The sequence below is a fragment of the Callospermophilus lateralis genome, chromosome 9, assembly GCF_048772815.1.
Source record: "Callospermophilus lateralis isolate mCalLat2 chromosome 9, mCalLat2.hap1, whole genome shotgun sequence".
NCBI lineage: Eukaryota > Metazoa > Chordata > Mammalia > Rodentia > Sciuridae > Callospermophilus > Callospermophilus lateralis.
In genome coordinates, this window is record NC_135313.1 from 83,280,642 (window position 1) to 83,301,053 (window position 20,412).

Consider the following 20,412-nt stretch of genomic DNA (forward strand, 5'->3'; position numbering starts at 1 on the left):
AAAGCAGATGGAATGAGCATTGATTTGCTGGGCAAAATCACCTGCTTTGGGCTGGGGATATAACTCAGTTGGTAGAGCGCTTGCCTCACACACACAAGGCCCTGGGTTTAATCACCAGCACCACCAAAAAGCAAAAAAATAAAATAAAATAATAGTAATAATAATAATAATAGTAATACCTTGCTTCATCAACCTCTCTAAAACATAATAACATCACCTGATGCCTTTTGGTCATAAGCCAATTATGAATTTTTAGATTGCACAATAATGAGAAAGAAAAGCATGTATTTTCTAACTTGGGTGTTAAAAAAAAAGTCATAACTCTGTGTTATTCTATACTGATATATAGTAATCAACATTGTCTAAGGGTTTATGGCCTCTAAACCTTGATATTCACTAATATAAAACCTAAATTCAAAATTAGACTCTGTCTCTGACTGGGATGCTTCCTGCTATTGAGGGAGATATTTGATCCTGCAGTCTACTACAGATTCCCACCCCCTGTTCATTCTTTACCTCTCTCTCCCACAGTTCCATCACATGGGGAACTCTCATTGGCATCTGAACATGTATAGCCCAGTGAAAGTCATATCAGAGCAGGGGTGGAGAGACCGGCCAAGAGGCTGTACTAATTCCCAGCAAGAGAAGAACACTTTCTGTTGCTCTTGACGACCCTTCCCTGGCTTTATACATGCTTCTGTACCAGTCGGAGGCTCTGTGAAGCTGCCATGTAACTGTGTGATGAGAAAAAGATCATCCTCTTCCCTCACATTTGTTTTTAGATATCTAGTGCCAATATGTATTTTGGAAGCTTTCTGCAGAAATGCACACATGCATTTTTAATGATGAAATGCTTATATTCGTTAATTAGTCAACTTTAAACAAAGTAGCCATGAGAATTTATATACTTCAACAAATGCCAACTATGTTCTTCTTTAAACTAAAAATTCCAATACAATGAAAAAATTAGAAATAATTTTCTGGGACTTCTTATCATCTATGATATTGTTAACAAAGGGACTGCCTTTCAAAAAAAATGAACATAGTTACCCAGATTTAGGATTTCTTCTACCGTGAGAGAGTGAAGTGAGTAAATAGTAGATTATATGATTCAATAAACAATTTCCACATGACACTGCAGAGGTACACATAATCCCCTGTTATGCAAGCATATATGTATGTATATTACCGAATCACAACCATTGTTTTGCATGTCTCCAAAAATGAAAATCACAGAAGTAGGAAGAAATTATCAGTCAATATCATGGTCTCAAACCAAGCACACTCCCTGGCATTAGTAGCATTCAATATAGAGTTATTAAACAAAGGGTGAATGAATAATTCTACTCAGTTTTTTTTTTCCATAGACTTGAAGAAGCTTTTCTGGATCCTCCAAGTTTTTTCTTTTCTAAAATTATTACTTATCCATTTGAATGCTTGTTAAAATGGTTTAACAGAATCTTCAAATATATTTCTTCAATATTTTATGAAAATTAAAAATATGCAAACTACTAAAACAGTGATAATTGACCACTTGGCTTCTTATGTCAACATATGCTTGTTACAAATAAAGAAAATTAATAGCAAAGGAAAACAGAAAAGGGGAACAATAATTTTTCTCTTTTTTCGGTATTAGTGATTGAACCCAGGGGTGCTTTACCACTGAGCTACATCCCCAGCCCTTTTTAACTTTTTTATTTTAAGACATGGTCTCACTATGTTGCTGATCCTCCTACATCAACTTCCAGAGTCTCTGGGATTCCAGGTGTGTGCTACTGTGCCCAGCACCATATTATAATTTAACTATCTATAAACACTAAGTGAATCCCACATTTAAGTATCTTTGAGAATATATCCTAAAACAACTCAATTTGGAAACCAATCAGTATTTCTCTTTTATTTAGAGTTCTGCTAACACTGCTTGTTTCTTAGGCAGTAATTTTTAAAGTCAATCCATATAGGTAATCATTATTATCTATCTAGAAATATCAATATTTATCTAAAACAGACATAAATATATTTATGAAAGTTTCATTAATAAACAACACTAATAAGAGTGACTAGCATATTTCTATGAAAATCAGACTTTTCAGACTTGAAGGGACCTAGAATTTTATTTACCAATATTAAAGTACATATAGCCAGGAGGGCATTTTTAATTAATAAAGTTCTTTTTTTTTTTTTTGGATAAAGAAAAGTTTACCTAACTTTAGAGAAGGTTGAGATATTTGCAAGATATTAGGGTAAATTTTAGGACTAAATGCAAAATCTCTGGAGAAGTTGTTGGAAGAAATTACTTGAGGTTTCTTGTGAATTTTTGTTATGGTTTGATGATAAATACCATGCAAATATCCTTTGTCAGTGTGTTTTGGCAGTTCTTCCAAGGAGACCAGGGAGTGAAGAGGATTACAGAAAGAATGAAAATGAGGTTGATTTTATACTAGAAAAATGCAGCAGGGAATTCTATAACTTTCTAGCAAATTTTCTACCTCATTCCTGTGTCCACTACATAGTATTACAAGATCTTGGAAGATCTTTGTGAAAGAAAAGTGCAAACTTCTAAATGCAAAATTTTATTCTTCCCAATAATTTTGAGAGTTACCAAAATTTAATCCTATTTGTTCTAGTACTATAACTGTTAGGGTGTTCAGTTTTCAGAGACAACATAGATTAAAGTAGAAAAGGAAGTTTCTTGGCTCACAGAATCTAAGGATGATTGACAATACAGGGATTGTAAGGTGTGGTTTGACCTCAGGAACAAATAGAGCTGGAAACAGACTCTAGGGGTATGCTGTCTTGTCTTCTTTTCTCTGATTTATTCATTCTTTTCATAAGTCTTTCTTTGCTATATGGAAAGTACCAGTTCCTTCATTCTTATGGCTACAGTCATTTGAGGGAAAAATCTCTAGACATATTTTTGGAAACAAAATCCTAAAATCATAATGAAGAGATTCACTGAATTCAATTGGATCTATGGGCTGTTCCTGGACTAATCAATGTTTTGGTTTAAAGAATAGAGGACTAAGATTGGCTCACTTTAGGTGTATATAATCAACTGTGGCAAAGAGAGCAGAATCATGCTATAACATAGCAGCTCCCTTGGGCACTGTAAAGCTCAGCAACAGGGAAGTGCAGAGCTGTTTGTAGGCAAAGGAAAAGGGTATAGTGCTGGGCAGAAAAACCACATGTTACTAGTACCCATAGTAAAAGACCCTAGGAGAAAACTACCTTATATTCATGGTGGTTATACCTAGCTCAGGGAGGGTTCAACTCTAGCTCACGTAGGTGACTCTAGATATATAAGATATATAAGCAATAGAATATCTATATCACATGAAGAAAAACCCTGATGGAGCAAGTAGACTTAAATGATTGAAATGGTATCTTCTTCATGAATTATATCTTTCTAACTCCTACAAGTATTTATAATCACCAATATATGGTTTACCACATTGTTCTATAATTGCTCGAACTAACAGTTGAACTAGGTTCTAAGCCCATGCCTCAGATATACTTATTATATATTACACTTTCTTTTACTAGAAGATTTTTACACCAAGATTGGTATTTAAAACATAATTTACTCCACATTCATTTCATAAATGGTTTCTGAGAGCCTACTAATTTCTAGGCTATATACTCAATGCTCAGGAAACAAAGATGATCCTTAAAGAGAACACGTGATTTGATGTCTTTTGTCTCCATTACACTCAATGTAGAAATCTAGCATGGCCAAATTGGATCTAACAATTGAACTGCCTCTCCAAATACCAGAAGTGTATCTAGATGCAATTTAGTTTGCCTATCCAGAAAAATCAGAATTTTCCTCCCTTTTAAGCCCAAAGGCTATTAATGCAAATCCAATTGAATTTGCATTTGATTACATTTCTGATGAAAATATTCATATGCAAATGAAAATCCATGCAAAGATAGCCAGATACCTCAAATAGTTGCTGAAATATCAAAATAAAATTGGCATATTAATTATATGTCCATCCATATATGAAAAGGAAGTTTACTAGGTTACATTAAGGTCATCAAGTAGTACAGTGTTCTCGAAAAACCTGAATCATGTCTCAAACATTTCACAACATTCTAGTAGGTGTGAATTCAGAAAGGAACTATTACATAACTTTCTGCTGTCACAGCACTGAAAAAGGAGTCATTCACTGGTAAAATCAGTCGTGTTGTTCAAAAGACATTCATCTTGGATCCACCATTTTGTTTCCCTTCTCTTTTCTTGTCACTAAAAGCAAAAGTTGAGTTTTGGTAGTTCTGAAGTTATTTTGATGATTCAAAACAATGCACAAATAGTTCATGCAAGTTGGCAGTTCCTGCATACTCTCTAGGGGCTCAGTGATGCAAGTTAAATGACATCATCACAATCACCACCAATAAGTATCCTTTGGAAAGCATCCATGGCATTGTGAGTACAGTGGCAGAAAGGAGATCTTAACTAATGTCCCTATTCTTCTATTAAATCCAGCTAAGAAAAGATTTCAGCAAAATTTCAAGGTATAATCTCTTAATCCACTAATGTACATTCCAAGTCTATTTTTGAGGGAAAAACAGGTCTTGGGATCAGACTGCCATTCTTACTAAACTTAACAGAAAGTGGAGTAACAAAAAAGAAAGTTTTGAGATCACAGCACTCAGGATTGTTATAACTTAGTCCACAAAGTGCAATTCTCCCCATTTTTCTTTCATTTGACCTCACCTATCGGTTCATAGTTTCCTGTCTTTTTAGAATTCTAGTGTTCCCTTCTTTGGTGAATATCACCAATAATTCATCAAATTTGGAAATCCTAAACCACAGGAAAGTATTTTAGCATCTCTCACCTTGGAAAACTCAATCCTTCCCCAAGTATTAGGGGTTTTACTTCTTTATTATGACTCAAATCCATTTGCTTCTCTTCGTCTCCATCCCCAATCACTTAACCTTTACAATTTGCCTGGCTTTAGGGCAGGAGCCTCCCTACTAATTTCCCAGAATCTACTTTTCTCTTCCACTCTCTATCACACTGTAGCCAGAGTTGTCATTTAAAAACCTGGGGTCTTGGTGGTGCATACCTGTTAACCCCAGCTACTCAGGAAGCTGAGGCGGGAGGATAACAAGTGCAAGGTCAGCCTCAGCAAGTTAGATTCTGTCTCAAAATATAGTAATATAAAAAGGGCTGGGGATGTAGCTCAGTAGTAGAGCATACCTGAGTTCAATGCCCAATACTGAAAAAAGAAGAATAGCCACCATTTTATCTAATCATCCTCTTTGCTTAATACCCTTCAAACCTTCCTGTCTGTCTTAGAATAAAAACTCAATCCTTAACAGAGCTATTGCCCACTTCAAGGTTCGATTCCAGCTGGTCTCTTCACCCTTACACCCTGAGGCTCCACTTTCACTCTGCACTCCAGCATATCCTTTTAGATCCTGAAATGTCTATACTTCTTGCAGCACCACAACCTTGCACAAGCTGCTTTCCCAGCTTCCAAAGTGAGCTAACTTCATGCTTTCTCCTTTCATGCTTTATCTTGATCTCTTAGACCACACCAGATCCCTCTTGCTTCTTTTTAAACCTCTATACAACTTTCATAATATCTCTTCAAGTTTAATGTATTTATTTTCAAGATGATATCAGATGTATTGATTTTTTTTTCATGGCTTCCAGAAGCATGAGACTAAACATGTTCTTTGCTTACCAGAGCAAGACACAATGCCTATCATTTACTAGGCATTCAGTTAAGTACATGTTGAATTAATGGGAGGTTCTACTCTCTGTTCTTCCCATTTAAAATCCACAAGTTCATAACAATTAAAGCAAAAAAAAAAAATTGACTTGTCTGTTCAAACATCACCCTGTAACTTGTCAAGGAGAATTAGTATGGCAAATACATCAACACTGTTTATGGCAGAGAAAGTAAGGCGAAGAATCTAGTGGAACCAAAGTTAACTGCTCTCAAAACCCTGATAGTAAGATTCCACCACTTATTTTAGTAGCAAAGTACTTTTTTCACCTATGTGTGTTAGAAAATAATGTAATAGCTACTCTCCCAAATCTGTATTATGAATAAAAAATTTATCTAAGATATTTAAGCCACACTAATTCAGGAACACATCTAGAGGTTTCAAGTATACAATGTCTTATGACATAAGTTGCTAAAATTGGTTTATAACTATAATTCATTTCATGGGAATGGAGTCATAATTGCAAAAGTTAAAACCATATCAAAATCACACAGCAGCATTGCCAGCTTCTTAACTCCCTCTGTTACTTTTTATTTTATTTTTATCAGCTGTGAGCTTAATTTTATTTTCAGCAGTTTTAAAATACTGAGCTGAAGATTCAAATTTTAGGGAAAGGTAAACTACCACATTCTGTGATTTTTATTTTAAAAACAAAGTCCACATTATTATCTCTCTAGGAATATCTTTCTTTTCACATCTGTCTCAGACTATGTACTCCTGACTGTCTGTGATATTCAGAGGGTGGAGGGTTAAAAGCTTATATTTAGCAACCGGATGGATCTGTGGTTAGGGATGTTTAGTGGACAATAAAAAATTAAATATACTTTTCTTAAAAGAAAAGGAAGTTTTATATAGACCACTAAAGTAGCTTTGAGCTTATATTATCTCTCATGTTTATGGATCTTAGAATGCCATACAAAAAAGATCTTAGATCTTTTAAATTTTACTAAAAACATCTTAAATTTTCTTTCATTTTTTTTGTGAATTATGCAGACTAGTATTCTCAGAAGAAAAAAAATAACTTATTTAACTTAAAGTGAAGTATCCTCTTTTTGTGTATAACAATAAGCATGTAATCAGTTAACTGGTCATCTTCTATACTTCTTACAAATAAACCAGGTATTTGTGGTCTTATTGCAAGTCAGCATTTGCTACTAACAACGATGTAGATGGACGTGGGCTCTGAGGAAGAAGGCCCTGAAAAGACATTTTTCCTTTTATGATTTCAGTTAAGAATGCAAATTGCACATCAGACTTTGAGGAATACTTTGCCAAAAGAAAACTGGAGGAACGCGATGGCCATGCAGTCAGCATTGAGGAGTACCTTCAGCGCAGTGACACAGCCATTATTTACCCAGAAGCCCCTGAGGAGCTGTCTCGCCTTGGCACGCCAGAGGCCAATGGGCAAGAAGAAAATGGTGAGGCTGTAATTCATTTTTAGCCACTACACTGACCTCTGCAGCTGTTACAATTACAAATGCACTACATGCCTGGGTGTTTACCTTAAAATTTGAAGAACAGCTGCAGAGGCATGGAATTTCATGAGCAAAGATTAGAACTGTAATTTTAGGGTATTGTGAAATTTTTTTGTCAGCAAATTTGTGTCATTTGTACATCCAATAAAGAACAAGAACAATTAGAGCCCATTTCTAAGAGATAAAAATATCTAAATGTATTCCTATCTTTCTGAAATATTTTACTTTTGAGGGAAAAAAAAGTTTAGAAACACTGACCCTCACCTTTTGTTCTTCTCTATTGACACCTGAAAAGCTCCTTCACACGGTGAATTTCTGAGTAATATGTGGCTAAAGCTTTCATAGAAGCTGTCAGTCACTTAAAAAGAATTTCCTCATTTATCAGCTGTTTAAATCCCCCCCCTCCAAAAAAAAAAAAAAAAAGCTTAAGTAATTAATTAATTTTCAGGCACGGTGTGAGCTGATTCCGACAAGTCTGTCCTGGGTGTGCAAGGGGACTGGTGTGCGAGGAGGCCGGGTGCAATGATGGCACTCTGGTGGAGCAGATTGCAGTGATTCCTGTCATACCATCCCGGGCAGTCAGCCCATTAGCTGCCATTGATTTACTGACCTTTTGGCCCGCTTCTCTCTCTCTCGTCTCTCGGCTACAGACCTGCCACCTGGAACTCCAGATGCTTTTGCCCAACTGCTGACCTGCCCCTACTGCGACCGGGGCTACAAGCGCTTGACATCACTGAAGGAGCACATCAAGTACCGCCACGAGAAGAATGAGGAGAACTTTTCCTGCCCTCTTTGTAGCTACACGTTTGCCTACCGCACCCAGCTCGAGCGGCATATGGTGACGCACAAGCCAGGGACAGATCAGGTGGGGGGTTGGTTTTAAGTGATTTCTTTCTATAATAACCCCTTAGAGAAACGATATTGCTTTGATTGGCAATCATTATTAATTTTTCATGGCATTTTGAAGATGCAGATCTTTTAATGGTAATAGCTTTAATTGAGGTCTAAATGATTTTTTGATGGTCTCTTCTAATATGATTTAATAGTCTTATGTTCACGATCGAATGAGTGTGTTAATTTCTAATTTAGAAATTTTATTTGCACTTTAACTTGACTTTAGTTTCATTTTTATGTTCCACAAAAAGTGAATGAAATTGTAGCATTTTAATTATACATTATTAAACATCTCACCAATTTTAATTCCATTTTTCACCTACTTTTTCTTAGAATTTTTTTTAATATAGGACCTAAGTCATAATAAAACAAGTGTTTCTTTTCATTTGTCATATAACACTTTCAATCACTTAGAATATTTTTTATGAGTTGCTACTAGTTTATGAAACCTATTTTAAGCGAAATAAAAAAGGAATATGGCATATATGTGTATATATATAATAATTGGAATAATATTAAGATGTTGGGTGTACATTTTAAATGATCCCTTGTTGATGTGCACATTGGTAGCTAGATATGTTACAATTGTTCTGCTTCTTTTAACTTACTTGTTTTAAAATAAGAATTCTGTTTTGTACAGGTAATCATAGCTTCTTAAATCCTTAAAATGACTGAATAGGATTGATTCACAGCATCCCTTAAATGTCTCAGCAAAATTGCTCTTTCTGTCCTCCTGGGAGAATTGACTCCGCAAATTGATATTATGATGTGTTCAGATGGTAACAGAAGTGGTGTATCATAAGTCACAATAACTGGCCCTACAGAACTGGAATTGCCCTATATAAGCTTGATACCATATCTGTTTTAAAAATGATTAAGCATAATATTCTACATAAAATTCTTATTTTTCCTTATGGGCTTTATGTTCTTTGAATAAGGAAAATAGGAATCAGCAAACACAATCAAACAATGATTATAAAGCTACATTATTATTTTACTGTTTTAACAGGATAGCTCATATAAATCATTCCATTTACATCTGATTGGACTTGTCACCTGAATGTTTTTCAAAGATTAGTTATGAAAAATAATATGTTTGCATAGTTTCACTTATGTAACAGTCTTCTTCCCTTGCTTCTATGCACAAAACTACAGGAAGAAAAAAAAGCGGGGGTAGGCCTAGATATTTATCTAGCATAACTGCTTTAAATTTCACATGCAGGAGTGTGATTGTGTTGGCGCATTATGAATGGTAGCTTTGGTGTTGAAAAGTCCCCTCATTTGCTCATGGCATTTACAATTAGTAAATTAAAATGATTGTATCATATTAACAGTGGCACAACTAAAGTTTATAGTAGTCCTCTGAGGGCTGTGGGGGGAGACAAAGCAGCTGTTGCTGTTTGTTTATGCAACTCAGCAACATATGAGCGCTGGTCCCTCAATGGCGCTCGGCGGGCTGGGCTCCGCTTGATCTTTGAAGGTTGCTGCTGTTTGAACAAACCTCCCTGTGTCCCATGTAACACCATCTGTCTCACTAGGAATGTGGGAAGATTCAGCACACCCTAGCAGTTGTCATACCGTTTCTGTGCTGTCTTTTTGCAAAAGGCTTTTGTGTCATTGCTGCTTGAAAAAGGCTGACCTCCTACCTTGAGCATCCAGAGTAGATGACTGTATTTTTTTTCTCCAGAATTCTAAGTCACACTGCTTTTTCCCCCCCTTGTTCAAAAAGGTCAGCTGTGTTTGATTATATCTACTGTTTTTAACTTGTCTTTTCAGCAAACTTTTTTTTTCTTTTGATCCCTACTCCTTTGCACACTACCTAAAAGGAAAATGAAACGTCATTGAAGTCTTTCCTACTAGCCTGTGATAAAACTACTCAAGCAGTTATAACCTAAGATGTTGTCTCTTACATTTAATAATGACACAAATCTGATAGGCAACACATCAGGAAAACAGGGTTTACATGTGCTCCTAGCACAATGAATGGAATATTTAAACATACTTACCATGTAACAAAAGTATTTACAGTCCACATTTTTTGTTGTCAATGTTTATGAGTTTTTGATGTGGGGATTTAATTTATTTTTTGCTCTTCTTTACATTTCAGATTGCTTCATTATAAGAAAAACTTCTAACCTGATTCAGAAAGTTCAATAATATTTTGTTTTAGTGTGTGAGGCTTTCTTTATTTTTTCTTTTCCTTGCCTTTTTTTTTTTTTTAAGACTATTATTAGGGAACTTCTTTTTTTTTTTTCCTCAACAAAATTGTTTCATTCTAGCAAGGAATCTTTAGATTTTAGATCTTGCAGTAAACACAAAGAAACACAAAGAAACACAAACATCTTTACAATTATACCTTCTCAAGGGTCAAAGAAACATTCTGAAAAAGAGATGACAAATAATTGTAAAGCGAGTGTTTGGATGAGCATGTGAAAGCACTTTTTTTTTTATTTGTTCCAATTTTATTACCAACATTATCACTTTTATTGCAACTCTGAAAGACTGGGCAGATAAATAAGCATGCACTCAAACCTTTTGGCCTGTCTGAAAAATAGAGGCCTTTTAAAAATATTCGTAACAAATTTTCTTTGTTCCTCCTGCACAAAATTGATGACAGTCTTTCTCCTTTTATAGCACCAAATGCTAACCCAAGGAGCAGGTAATCGCAAGTTCAAGTGCACGGAGTGTGGCAAGGCCTTCAAGTATAAACACCATCTGAAAGAGCACCTGCGAATTCACAGTGGTGAGTAGCAGAGGTGCTAGCACTCACATTTGCATTGTTTTTAATAAAAGAAATTTTAAAAGATTACTTAAACTTCACACAGACCTGTTTGTAGCTTTTTGGAACTACCCATTTATTTAATAAACTATGTGTACCTCATGAAGTAGACTTATGGTACCACCCATAACCCTGTCTTATAAAAAAAAAAAAAGAGGAATGCTTAGTCTTCTTAAAAATTACAAAGGCTTTGATTTATTACTAAATCTAGAGGCTCCTTTTTGTCCTTCTAAAACCCTTTCTCCAGATTAAGTATTTCTGACCTGAAGAAAGTCAGCTGGCAAACTCTGAAGGCCACTCATTTTTGATACCCAAACATGAAAGAAAACGTTGAAGAATTTTGGATAACAGCTTGTGTATGATAAATGCTCCTTGATTCCTAAGAACTGTGTATCATAGAACCATATCCTACCACTGAGATGTCTTCTTTATAACTAGTTTGATAGCTCTGCCAAGCATTTTATTACCAAATTGGATGCTATTCAAAGAACTAGTTGGATTGGTAGAATCAATGGAATCTCCACAGAGTTGATTAAAGCCATGACTACACTTCCCTTTAAATACTGTGACATCTTTATTGTGCTATTGACCACACATTAATCTGACACTCTGTTTAAATAGGAGGCTGCCGATGGCAAGACAAGATTTGGGATCTTAGCAGAAAAAGGCCTAGATAGCCTTCACCTTCCACTGCTAACATCTTGAATTATGTCCTCCAAGGGTAGATAAAGCCCAGAAGCGCTTATGGTCACATAATTCTAATATAAGCACCTAGAATGTAGAGGAACCCCCATTGTATTCTTTTCATTTGCTTTCACAGATTCTTGTCTCAGCAGACAACTGCAATTGTTACCTAATCAAGGAAATGTAACTTTAATTTTAATTATCATTTTAGGTGAAAAACCTTACGAGTGCCCAAACTGCAAGAAACGCTTCTCCCATTCGGGTTCCTACAGTTCGCACATCAGCAGTAAGAAATGCATTGGTTTAATCTCAGTAAATGGCCGAATGAGAAACAATATCAAGACGGGTTCTTCCCCTAATTCTGTTTCTTCTTCTCCTACTAATTCAGCCATTACTCAGTTAAGAAACAAGTTGGAGAATGGAAAACCACTTAGTATGTCTGAACAAACAGGCTTACTGAAAATTAAAACAGAACCACTAGACTTCAATGACTATAAAGTTCTTATGGCCACACATGGGTTCAGTGGCACTAGTCCCTTTATGAATGGTGGGCTTGGAGCCACCAGCCCTTTAGGAGTTCATCCGTCTGCTCAGAGTCCAATGCAGCACTTAGGTGTAGGGATGGAAGCCCCTTTACTCGGATTTCCCACAATGAATAGTAATTTAAGCGAGGTACAAAAGGTTCTCCAGATTGTGGACAATACGGTTTCCAGACAGAAAATGGACTGCAAGGCTGAAGAGATTTCAAAGTTGAAAGGTTATCACATGAAGGACCCATGTTCTCAACCTGAGGAACAAGGAGTAACTTCTCCTAATATTCCACCTGTTGGTCTTCCAGTAGTGAGTCATAATGGTGCCACTAAAAGTATTATTGACTATACTTTAGAAAAAGTCAATGAAGCCAAAGCTTGCCTCCAGAGCTTGACTACTGACTCCAGGAGACAGATCAGTAATATAAAGAAAGAGAAGCTACGTACTTTAATAGATTTGGTCACTGATGATAAAATGATTGAGAACCACAACATATCCACTCCATTTTCATGCCAGTTCTGTAAAGAAAGTTTTCCTGGCCCCATTCCCTTGCATCAGCATGAACGTTACCTTTGTAAGATGAATGAAGAGATCAAGGCAGTCCTGCAACCTCATGAGAACATAGTCCCCAACAAAGCTGGAGTATTTGTTGATAATAAAGCCCTCCTCTTGTCATCTGTACTTTCTGAGAAAGGACTGACAAGCCCCATCAACCCATACAAGGACCACATGTCTGTACTCAAAGCATACTATGCTATGAACATGGAGCCCAACTCTGATGAACTGCTGAAAATTTCCATTGCTGTGGGCCTTCCTCAGGAATTTGTGAAGGAATGGTTTGAGCAACGAAAAGTCTACCAGTATTCAAATTCCAGGTCACCATCACTGGAAAGGAACTCCAAGCCCTTAGCACCCAATAGTAACCCTCCCACAAAAGACTCTTTACTACCCAGGTCTCCAGTCAAGCCTATGGACTCCATAACATCACCATCTATAGCAGAACTCCACAACAGTGTGACAAATTGTGATCCTCCTCTCAGGCTAACAAAATCTTCCCATTTTACCAATATTAAACCAGTTGAAAAATTGGACCACTCAAGGAGTAACACTCCTTCTCCCTTAAATCTTTCCTCCACGTCTTCTAAAAACTCCCACAGTAGTTCGTACACTCCAAACAGCTTCTCTTCTGAGGAGCTCCAGGCTGAGCCTTTGGACTTGTCATTACCAAAACAAATGAAGGAACCCAAAAGTATTATAGCCACAAAGAACAAAACAAAAGCTAGTAGCATAAATTTAGACCATAACAGTGTTTCTTCGTCATCTGAAAACTCAGATGAGCCTCTGAACTTGACTTTTATCAAGAAGGAGTTTTCGAATTCAAATAATCTGGACAACAAAAGCACTAACCCAGTGTTCGGCATGAACCCATTCAGTGCCAAACCTTTATACACAGCCCTTCCACCACAAAGCGCATTTCCCCCTGCCACTTTCATGCCGCCAGTCCAGACCAGTATCCCTGGGCTACGACCATACCCGGGGCTGGATCAGATGAGCTTCCTACCACATATGGCCTATACCTACCCAACTGGAGCAGCTACCTTTGCTGAAATGCAGCAAAGGAGAAAGTACCAGCGGAAACAAGGATTTCAGGTAATGAGATGACACATGATTTTTTGCTCTAAAGAAAGGAGATAAAAATTATTGTTGGGCTAGGGATGTAGCTCAGTGGTAGAGCACTTGTTTACTAAGTGTGATGCCCTAGGTTTGATCCCCAGTACCACAGACTTTAAAAAATTATGTAGATTATGTGCACAAAGGAAAAAAATCTCAGGGGGAAATAGAAAAGACTCTTAAAAAAAGAATGTGAACCTAAAACTAAGTGGGTTAGAAAGCAAATAGATGAAAGTAGAACACAGTGCTCTCTCTGTAAGCACAGTTGCTATTAAAATAAATAAGAAATGTAAACGTTTTTGAGGTTTATTTAGGTTGACTCACCTGCTTTTAAAAAATGTATATTGATAACAATACTTTGGTAGGACTTACCTATGTCCTAAAAGTTAAAGTTTATAACACTCACTCGCTCTTAAAGATGTTTGCAATTTGCAAGTAAAACATCAATATATTTGAAATATACTATATTATAGTGAAGAGTTTATTTTGAAAAACATTTAAAAAATATTTTGTACATTCCACATGACTTATTACCTATTCTTTAAACTTCTAAATAATTATGTTTGTTTTTTTTTTCAAATACAAAAGCGGGTACATTTTAGCATTATGCAGTCTAATTCCTGTTTGCAAAACAGGAGCATAAGTGGCAGTACACCTCTGTAACAGCTGTTCCAGTATTCCAATTTACAGTACATCTGCCCTCTTTGTAAATGTATTTAAGCCTATTTAATCTTCTCTAATATTAATTAGTGCAAACGTAGTCTAAGAAAACTGAACTGTGGACTAGCAAATGGAAATGTATGTTATCATGCAAGTTTGCACTCCTTTGGATCAAGACAAAATAAATATCAAGAAATTTAATAATTTACTGATCCACATTCATTATTGCTCAATGCTGAAGGCTGTTTTAACATAGATAGAACATTGATAAAAAGTGTTATTAATATTCCCTATTTCAAATTAGAAAATTAAATATAAAAATATAGCTTGAGGCTTTTAGTTGGTAGACATACATTTAAATAGATTGCATAATAATAACATTTTGTACCTAAATATAAAATTCAATTAAAATGGAGTTTCTACAGCTACAGATCATTTCTAAAGTAAAGCATGCTGGAAAAAACACAAATTCTGATGGTGAGTGTTCACCCATGGATGTTTCCTGGCATAGAAAAAGAAGGATTTTAGAAAAATTTATGTTTTTTCCACTTTCAGGGCTGACCATTTCTATCCTTGGAAAATAGTAAGCTCTACCATTTAGGGCAGAGAAGGCTGATATTTTTCTTGAAATGTGAGGCTTCGTATATTGTTCAGGGAAAATAACTTTTTTAAAAAACAAGATCGATAAATAGCAAACATTTTTTAGGTTTTCCAAATGTCAGCCTATGCAGAGTTGTTTGTTGTAAACACAAAGAGAAAAAGACTGTGTTGAACTATGTGATTATATCACAGGGAGAATTGCTTGATGGAGCACAAGACTACATGTCAGGCCTAGATGACATGACAGACTCCGATTCCTGTCTGTCTCGAAAGAAGATCAAGAAGACAGAGAGTGGCATGTATGCATGTGACTTATGTGACAAGACATTCCAGAAAAGCAGTTCCCTTCTGCGACATAAATACGAACACACAGGTATGAGTGACTTTGACTAGCTAGTTAGAGCTTCCCGGCCTGCTGTACATTTCATAATATTTAATGAGTACACTTGTGCAACATAAGATGTAGCATATGCTGATACCTTCAACAAGGAAGAAATAATGCTTTTGCCTAGCTCAGTAGGACTTTTTTGTTGCTTGTTTATTGGATCATTCATGTGTTTATGAGTGTGCTTGTCTTCATATCTTTCAAGTTAATCTGTAAAACGAATTTATAAGTCACGGCAAAGGAATATTTAAATGGCCAGGACAATGAAATGACATGACTCAGCCTAGTTATTGAAAATATTTTCAAATTCTTAAACTGTGATGAACATTTGTATGTAAAAATGTAACATTAAATCTAGTCAATCATGTATTAGTTTTATCACCCAAACATCAAGTAAGCCACAGTTTGGGGGTGATTTTGTTTGGTTCTTATAAATTGACTACATTTAGAATCAACTAAAAGTGTTAGTATCATAAGAGAAAGTAAAATATCAAATGGGTTTCTTCGTCTACCTATATTTGGAAGACTAAAGTTTGCTTTCTAAATTTAATTAGTTTATTTTCAATTCATGCATCACTAATCAGGAACAATTAATTACAAAGAGTTGACAAGACAGTAGCCTCGTTTGTCCCTATAAGTAAAGAGATAGTTGGATAATTAAAAAAAAAAAAAAGAAAGAAAGAAAAAGAAAAGACAAAGTACCAAAATATAAAGCAATAGTATTTCCCCCAATCCATGATCTATCTGATTTGCAGCTCTGTGGCTGAGCTCCGCCTCTGTCCCGCCTTCCCTTCTCCTCTTCCTACCCTGAATAGAACACTCAGTCTCCTCCCAGTCCTCTCCAGTTCTTCTCTACTAGAAATCTACATCTTGTACTAGCCATGGATGAGGAAAGGAAGAATGTAAAATCTCAATCCAATTATTGGAAAGGGTAAAAAGGGGGTGGGGAGAATGTTGAAAAACATCTCACATTAAACCATTTTAATACGGAGTGGGAAAAATCAACCTAAAATTAATGGTTTGGGGAGAAAAGTGACAAGGCAAAAAAGAATAGGACTGTGAGTAGTTCCTGTTTTATTTTAACTGCCTACATACATGGTCCCCTGTTGGAGGTTGAGAGCTGTCCTTTGGATACACTTGTACTCATCAGCATGCCTCAGTCCTCACTGGGCATGTGTTGGAGTCAGCAAAATGAACGGTAATCAGGCTGAGAGTTTCAACAAAAATAGATGAGTTCTGTCAATCAAATGTTGAGAGTATTTGTGAAGAACACAAAACTGATAAATAACTGCTCTTACTCCAGCCAATCCAGTTTTCTTTTCCCCCACTGATCTGATATTCCTTGTTATTATTTTTAAAGTTCAATTAATGATACTTTGAAGACAATGCAAATCAATAGCAAATCCAGACAGTTCTGATAGTCAAGTGATATGTATAAAATGTCAAAAGTTTCCTACATTTGTCTTTTATCATAGATATTTTCTTTAGTACTAAGTCCTATTTAGGCATTTACAGAGTAAAGATATTTTCGTACCTGAATTTACTTTCATATTTTAATCAACTTCAAATATATTTTGTATTTCATTGTTCAGCAGCATTAGGCACTTCACTGAAGGCATCTTTCCTTCTCTGAATCGTTTTATTATATGACCATATGCAAACTCTATCATTTACTACATGGTGAGTGCAAAACTTTTATTTTAGTGAGGGCTATCATACATATTGACATCCAGTCAATATACTTATTTCCTATAAAGTAGATAGTCTGTAACTCCCATAGCTATATAGCTAATTGAGAGACCCAAAAGTTGACAAACAAATTAATGAACTAATTTAAAAAATAACGATTTTAAAAAGTAAAATGTTCAAGTTCTTTAAGATGTGAGATCTGCTGCCAGAAACATTGCCTAGCAACAGGATGCTAACCATCCAATGGTTTCTCTAAAGTTGTGATTAATTATCCTTCGGTCGGCTTCCCAGCTTGTCAAGTTTCCAGTGTGTTAACTTTTTGGTCTCTTGGCCAAACATCTCATGACATTACTACTGTCAGTGTATTAGGTTCCATGCAAGTGAAGTTCTTTATGAATTTTCTATCACTAGGATATGTGTGGAAATACAGTCCATTTTCCTATTCTTATTGGGCTCCACCAGCCTTTGTGTTTGTTTATATTAATCAGTAGTAATATTTTCAGAATGAATTAATATGAATATTGTAAGTGAGAACACTCTTGGCTGATTGATTCTAAGTTTGGGAAATGAAGTTGAATTGTCATTTGATTTTTATGTGTTGATTATTAATGTGTCATTGATAAAGTGTGTTTGTTATATCTGTCTAGAATTTTACATATAGAATCTTTTAAATTAAAAAGAATATTAAGAGCTACTTATTCTTAGGACCTGTGCTCTTTTGCCTCAACCTATTTTAATTTATTTCCTAGGCAGATACCAAAGTCATATGTATTGCTTACTCATTCTTATCAATGGCTTATTGCTTACTTGCTTTCTTGGGATCTGGGACTGGGTCAGAGAAAGGAAAAAATATGTAAATGTTGAATTTAATAGGATTAATTGTCATAAACAAGGACTGTAAAATAAAAAATTAAAAAAAAAACTGGAACTCCTGTTAGGCACTGTCAAGAGCTCATTTGTACTCCACTAAAATTCAATCTGACATTTATTGAGTGCTTTTTCTGATGAGACATTGTTGTAAGTGCTTTAAAATCCATCTTATTTAGAAAAGTCATAAAAATTGTTTCTACTTTTGAGTAAAGTCTAAGTTTTAAGTAAATCATTAGTCAATTCTGTATCTCAGATATATGATAATTTTTTCATACCACAAACCTTCCCCTATTGTTAACTTCAGTTATCATTCTAGCTGTGAGATGAATCATGAACCTAGATATTAGAGGAAAAAACCTTACCTTAAAAAAGTTTTGATTCACCCAGTATCAATTTGGATGTTTTTCTGAATCTTGCTCATGTGGAAATTTAATTCTAGGACATCTATTTTTGAATCAGGTAAACCAATCAAACATGTTAAAAAGAGATGAATGTCCAAGTCAGTTTCTATTTAAATTGAATTTATTAAAGACTTAATAGTGAAACATCTGGAGATTAGTAGACTATTTGGTGTAAGGTACATGTCAAAACTCTCACCTATTCCCAGATTCTATATTTTGTATGGCATCATAGCTGAACATTTTTTTTTTCTTTCAGTTAGTCAGTTCATAATGCAGAATTAATTTATTTCTATTATGAGAATTTTATTGAATAAATTTTCTGAAAATTATAACCATAGAATAGTGATATGATGGACTGCAGGTTTAGCAGACATCTCCCGGCTTTTCTAATAGATCTTGAAACTTGTACTCACTGGTGAGTGCTTGTTCTCTCTCACAACACTGCTCTGTGGTTTGTTTCTTGGGAAAAGAGAGAGCCATGTTGACTGTAAAGTTCATTCAAAATGATTCACACATTTTCTCCATGAAGTGACCTAACAGGTTGACCTTTTTGTGCTTCTGAGCTCATGAGACATTAATTATCCAAAAGAAGTTGCAGGGCAATTTTGCCCCATGCACGGTACTACAACTAAAGCACCAGCTAATTTTTCATATACAATTTCTTTTCTCTCCATTCAGATTTATTCCTTCCATGTACTCTGCCCCTGATGCATGCATTTTGCTAAAATCTGGGAAATTATTGAATATGTACTAATGAATAAGAATAAAATTATCTAATATTAACTGAGTGCTTACTATGAAATCCTTGTGCTGAACATTGTACAAACATTGTCTCCTTTACTCCTATGGCCAGCCCACAAGTTAGGTCCCCCAAAAGATCTTCCTTTCCCTTCAAAAACCCTGATCCTCAGAGGTTAACATACCTGAGACCTCATCACAAGCAGTTGTAAAAGGTGGATTTGAACCCAATCAGGTTCCCGAACACATCTCCCCTATTGAATACTGTGTCATCCTGTCCCAATGGATGAATTACTTAGTGCTACAAAAACATCTTATCTTTTCTCCCAGAAGTATCATTTCTTTAAAAATACAAGTAGACACAAGAGAGACCAAATTCATAACATAGCAACTTGAAGTTCCCTGGAAGGCACAAAAATCTCTTTTTTCTCAAATACACTTCTGTTTCCTTTAGATTACCTTCCCACCATGGTGGTCTCATAAAATAGAAAAGCATGCTATCTCTCCAGACTCTTGGCACTCCATTGGATTTCTCTGTTATCCAGTTTACTTCATTCAAAATATCTTTTTGCAAAAGTTAAAGAATGGTATTTGTGGAGTTTCAATTAGATTTGTTTTCTTCAGACTCTTAACTGCCTTGAAATAAGGTAGCACAATTTTTTAAATTTCCAATACAGCTAATAGTCACCAAAAAGAAAAATAGATTTTTAATTTTTCTTACAGGTAAATAACTTATTCCTACTTAAATATTATGCCTTACCACATTAATCATCACTAAATTGATATCAGACATTCCAGTAAAATAAGGATCATTAATGAAACAACACATAGTATTCTATAGCATTTTCTAAATAGTGGCAAGCCTAAGGCATTCAATAACATTATTAAAGATATTTGATTACTAATTGAGATTATATATCACCATATAACTGAACACCTGAAGTGTGTAGAATGGGTTCCTAATCTTATAATATGACACTTAGCAAATGAAAATGGGGTTAAATCTACTAATGCTAGCTTTTAATTTAATTTGCTGAAATGCATGTTTGTATTAGGAAATAGAAGCACACAGCTTCATGTATGATACAATAGTGTTCTACGTGACACTTTTCTGATTTTAACTCTTGAGCATCAGGCTGATTTTTTTTTTTTTTTGTCAGTTCTATTTTGGAAATAAACTTTTAAGTATGGCAGCTATGGAAGGTGTTGAAGGCATTCCAGTGCTATTTGTGGCCTGGAATCAACCAGATGTGTTTAGGCTTGGCACTGGTTTCAAGTTCCAAACACTGGTAGAA

At 35.3% G+C, this 20,412-nt stretch overlaps 1 protein-coding gene across 4 annotated transcripts in view; it reads left to right on the forward strand.

The window, feature by feature from the left end:
- The window catches only part of Zeb2 (zinc finger E-box binding homeobox 2), a 129,597-nt gene that overhangs the window by 105,326 nt on the left and 3,859 nt on the right, over nucleotides 1-20,412 (forward strand). For all 4 annotated transcript variants that reach the window (XM_076866614.1, XM_076866615.2, XM_076866612.1 and 1 more), the window contains 5 exons: nucleotides 6,970-7,158; nucleotides 7,866-8,080; nucleotides 10,744-10,852; nucleotides 11,784-13,753; nucleotides 15,227-15,407. In XM_076866614.1, coding sequence (XP_076722729.1) covers nucleotides 6,970-7,158; nucleotides 7,866-8,080; nucleotides 10,744-10,852; nucleotides 11,784-13,753; nucleotides 15,227-15,407 — 2,664 coding nt within the window. The remainder of the gene's footprint in view (nucleotides 1-6,969; nucleotides 7,159-7,865; nucleotides 8,081-10,743; nucleotides 10,853-11,783; nucleotides 13,754-15,226; nucleotides 15,408-20,412) is intronic.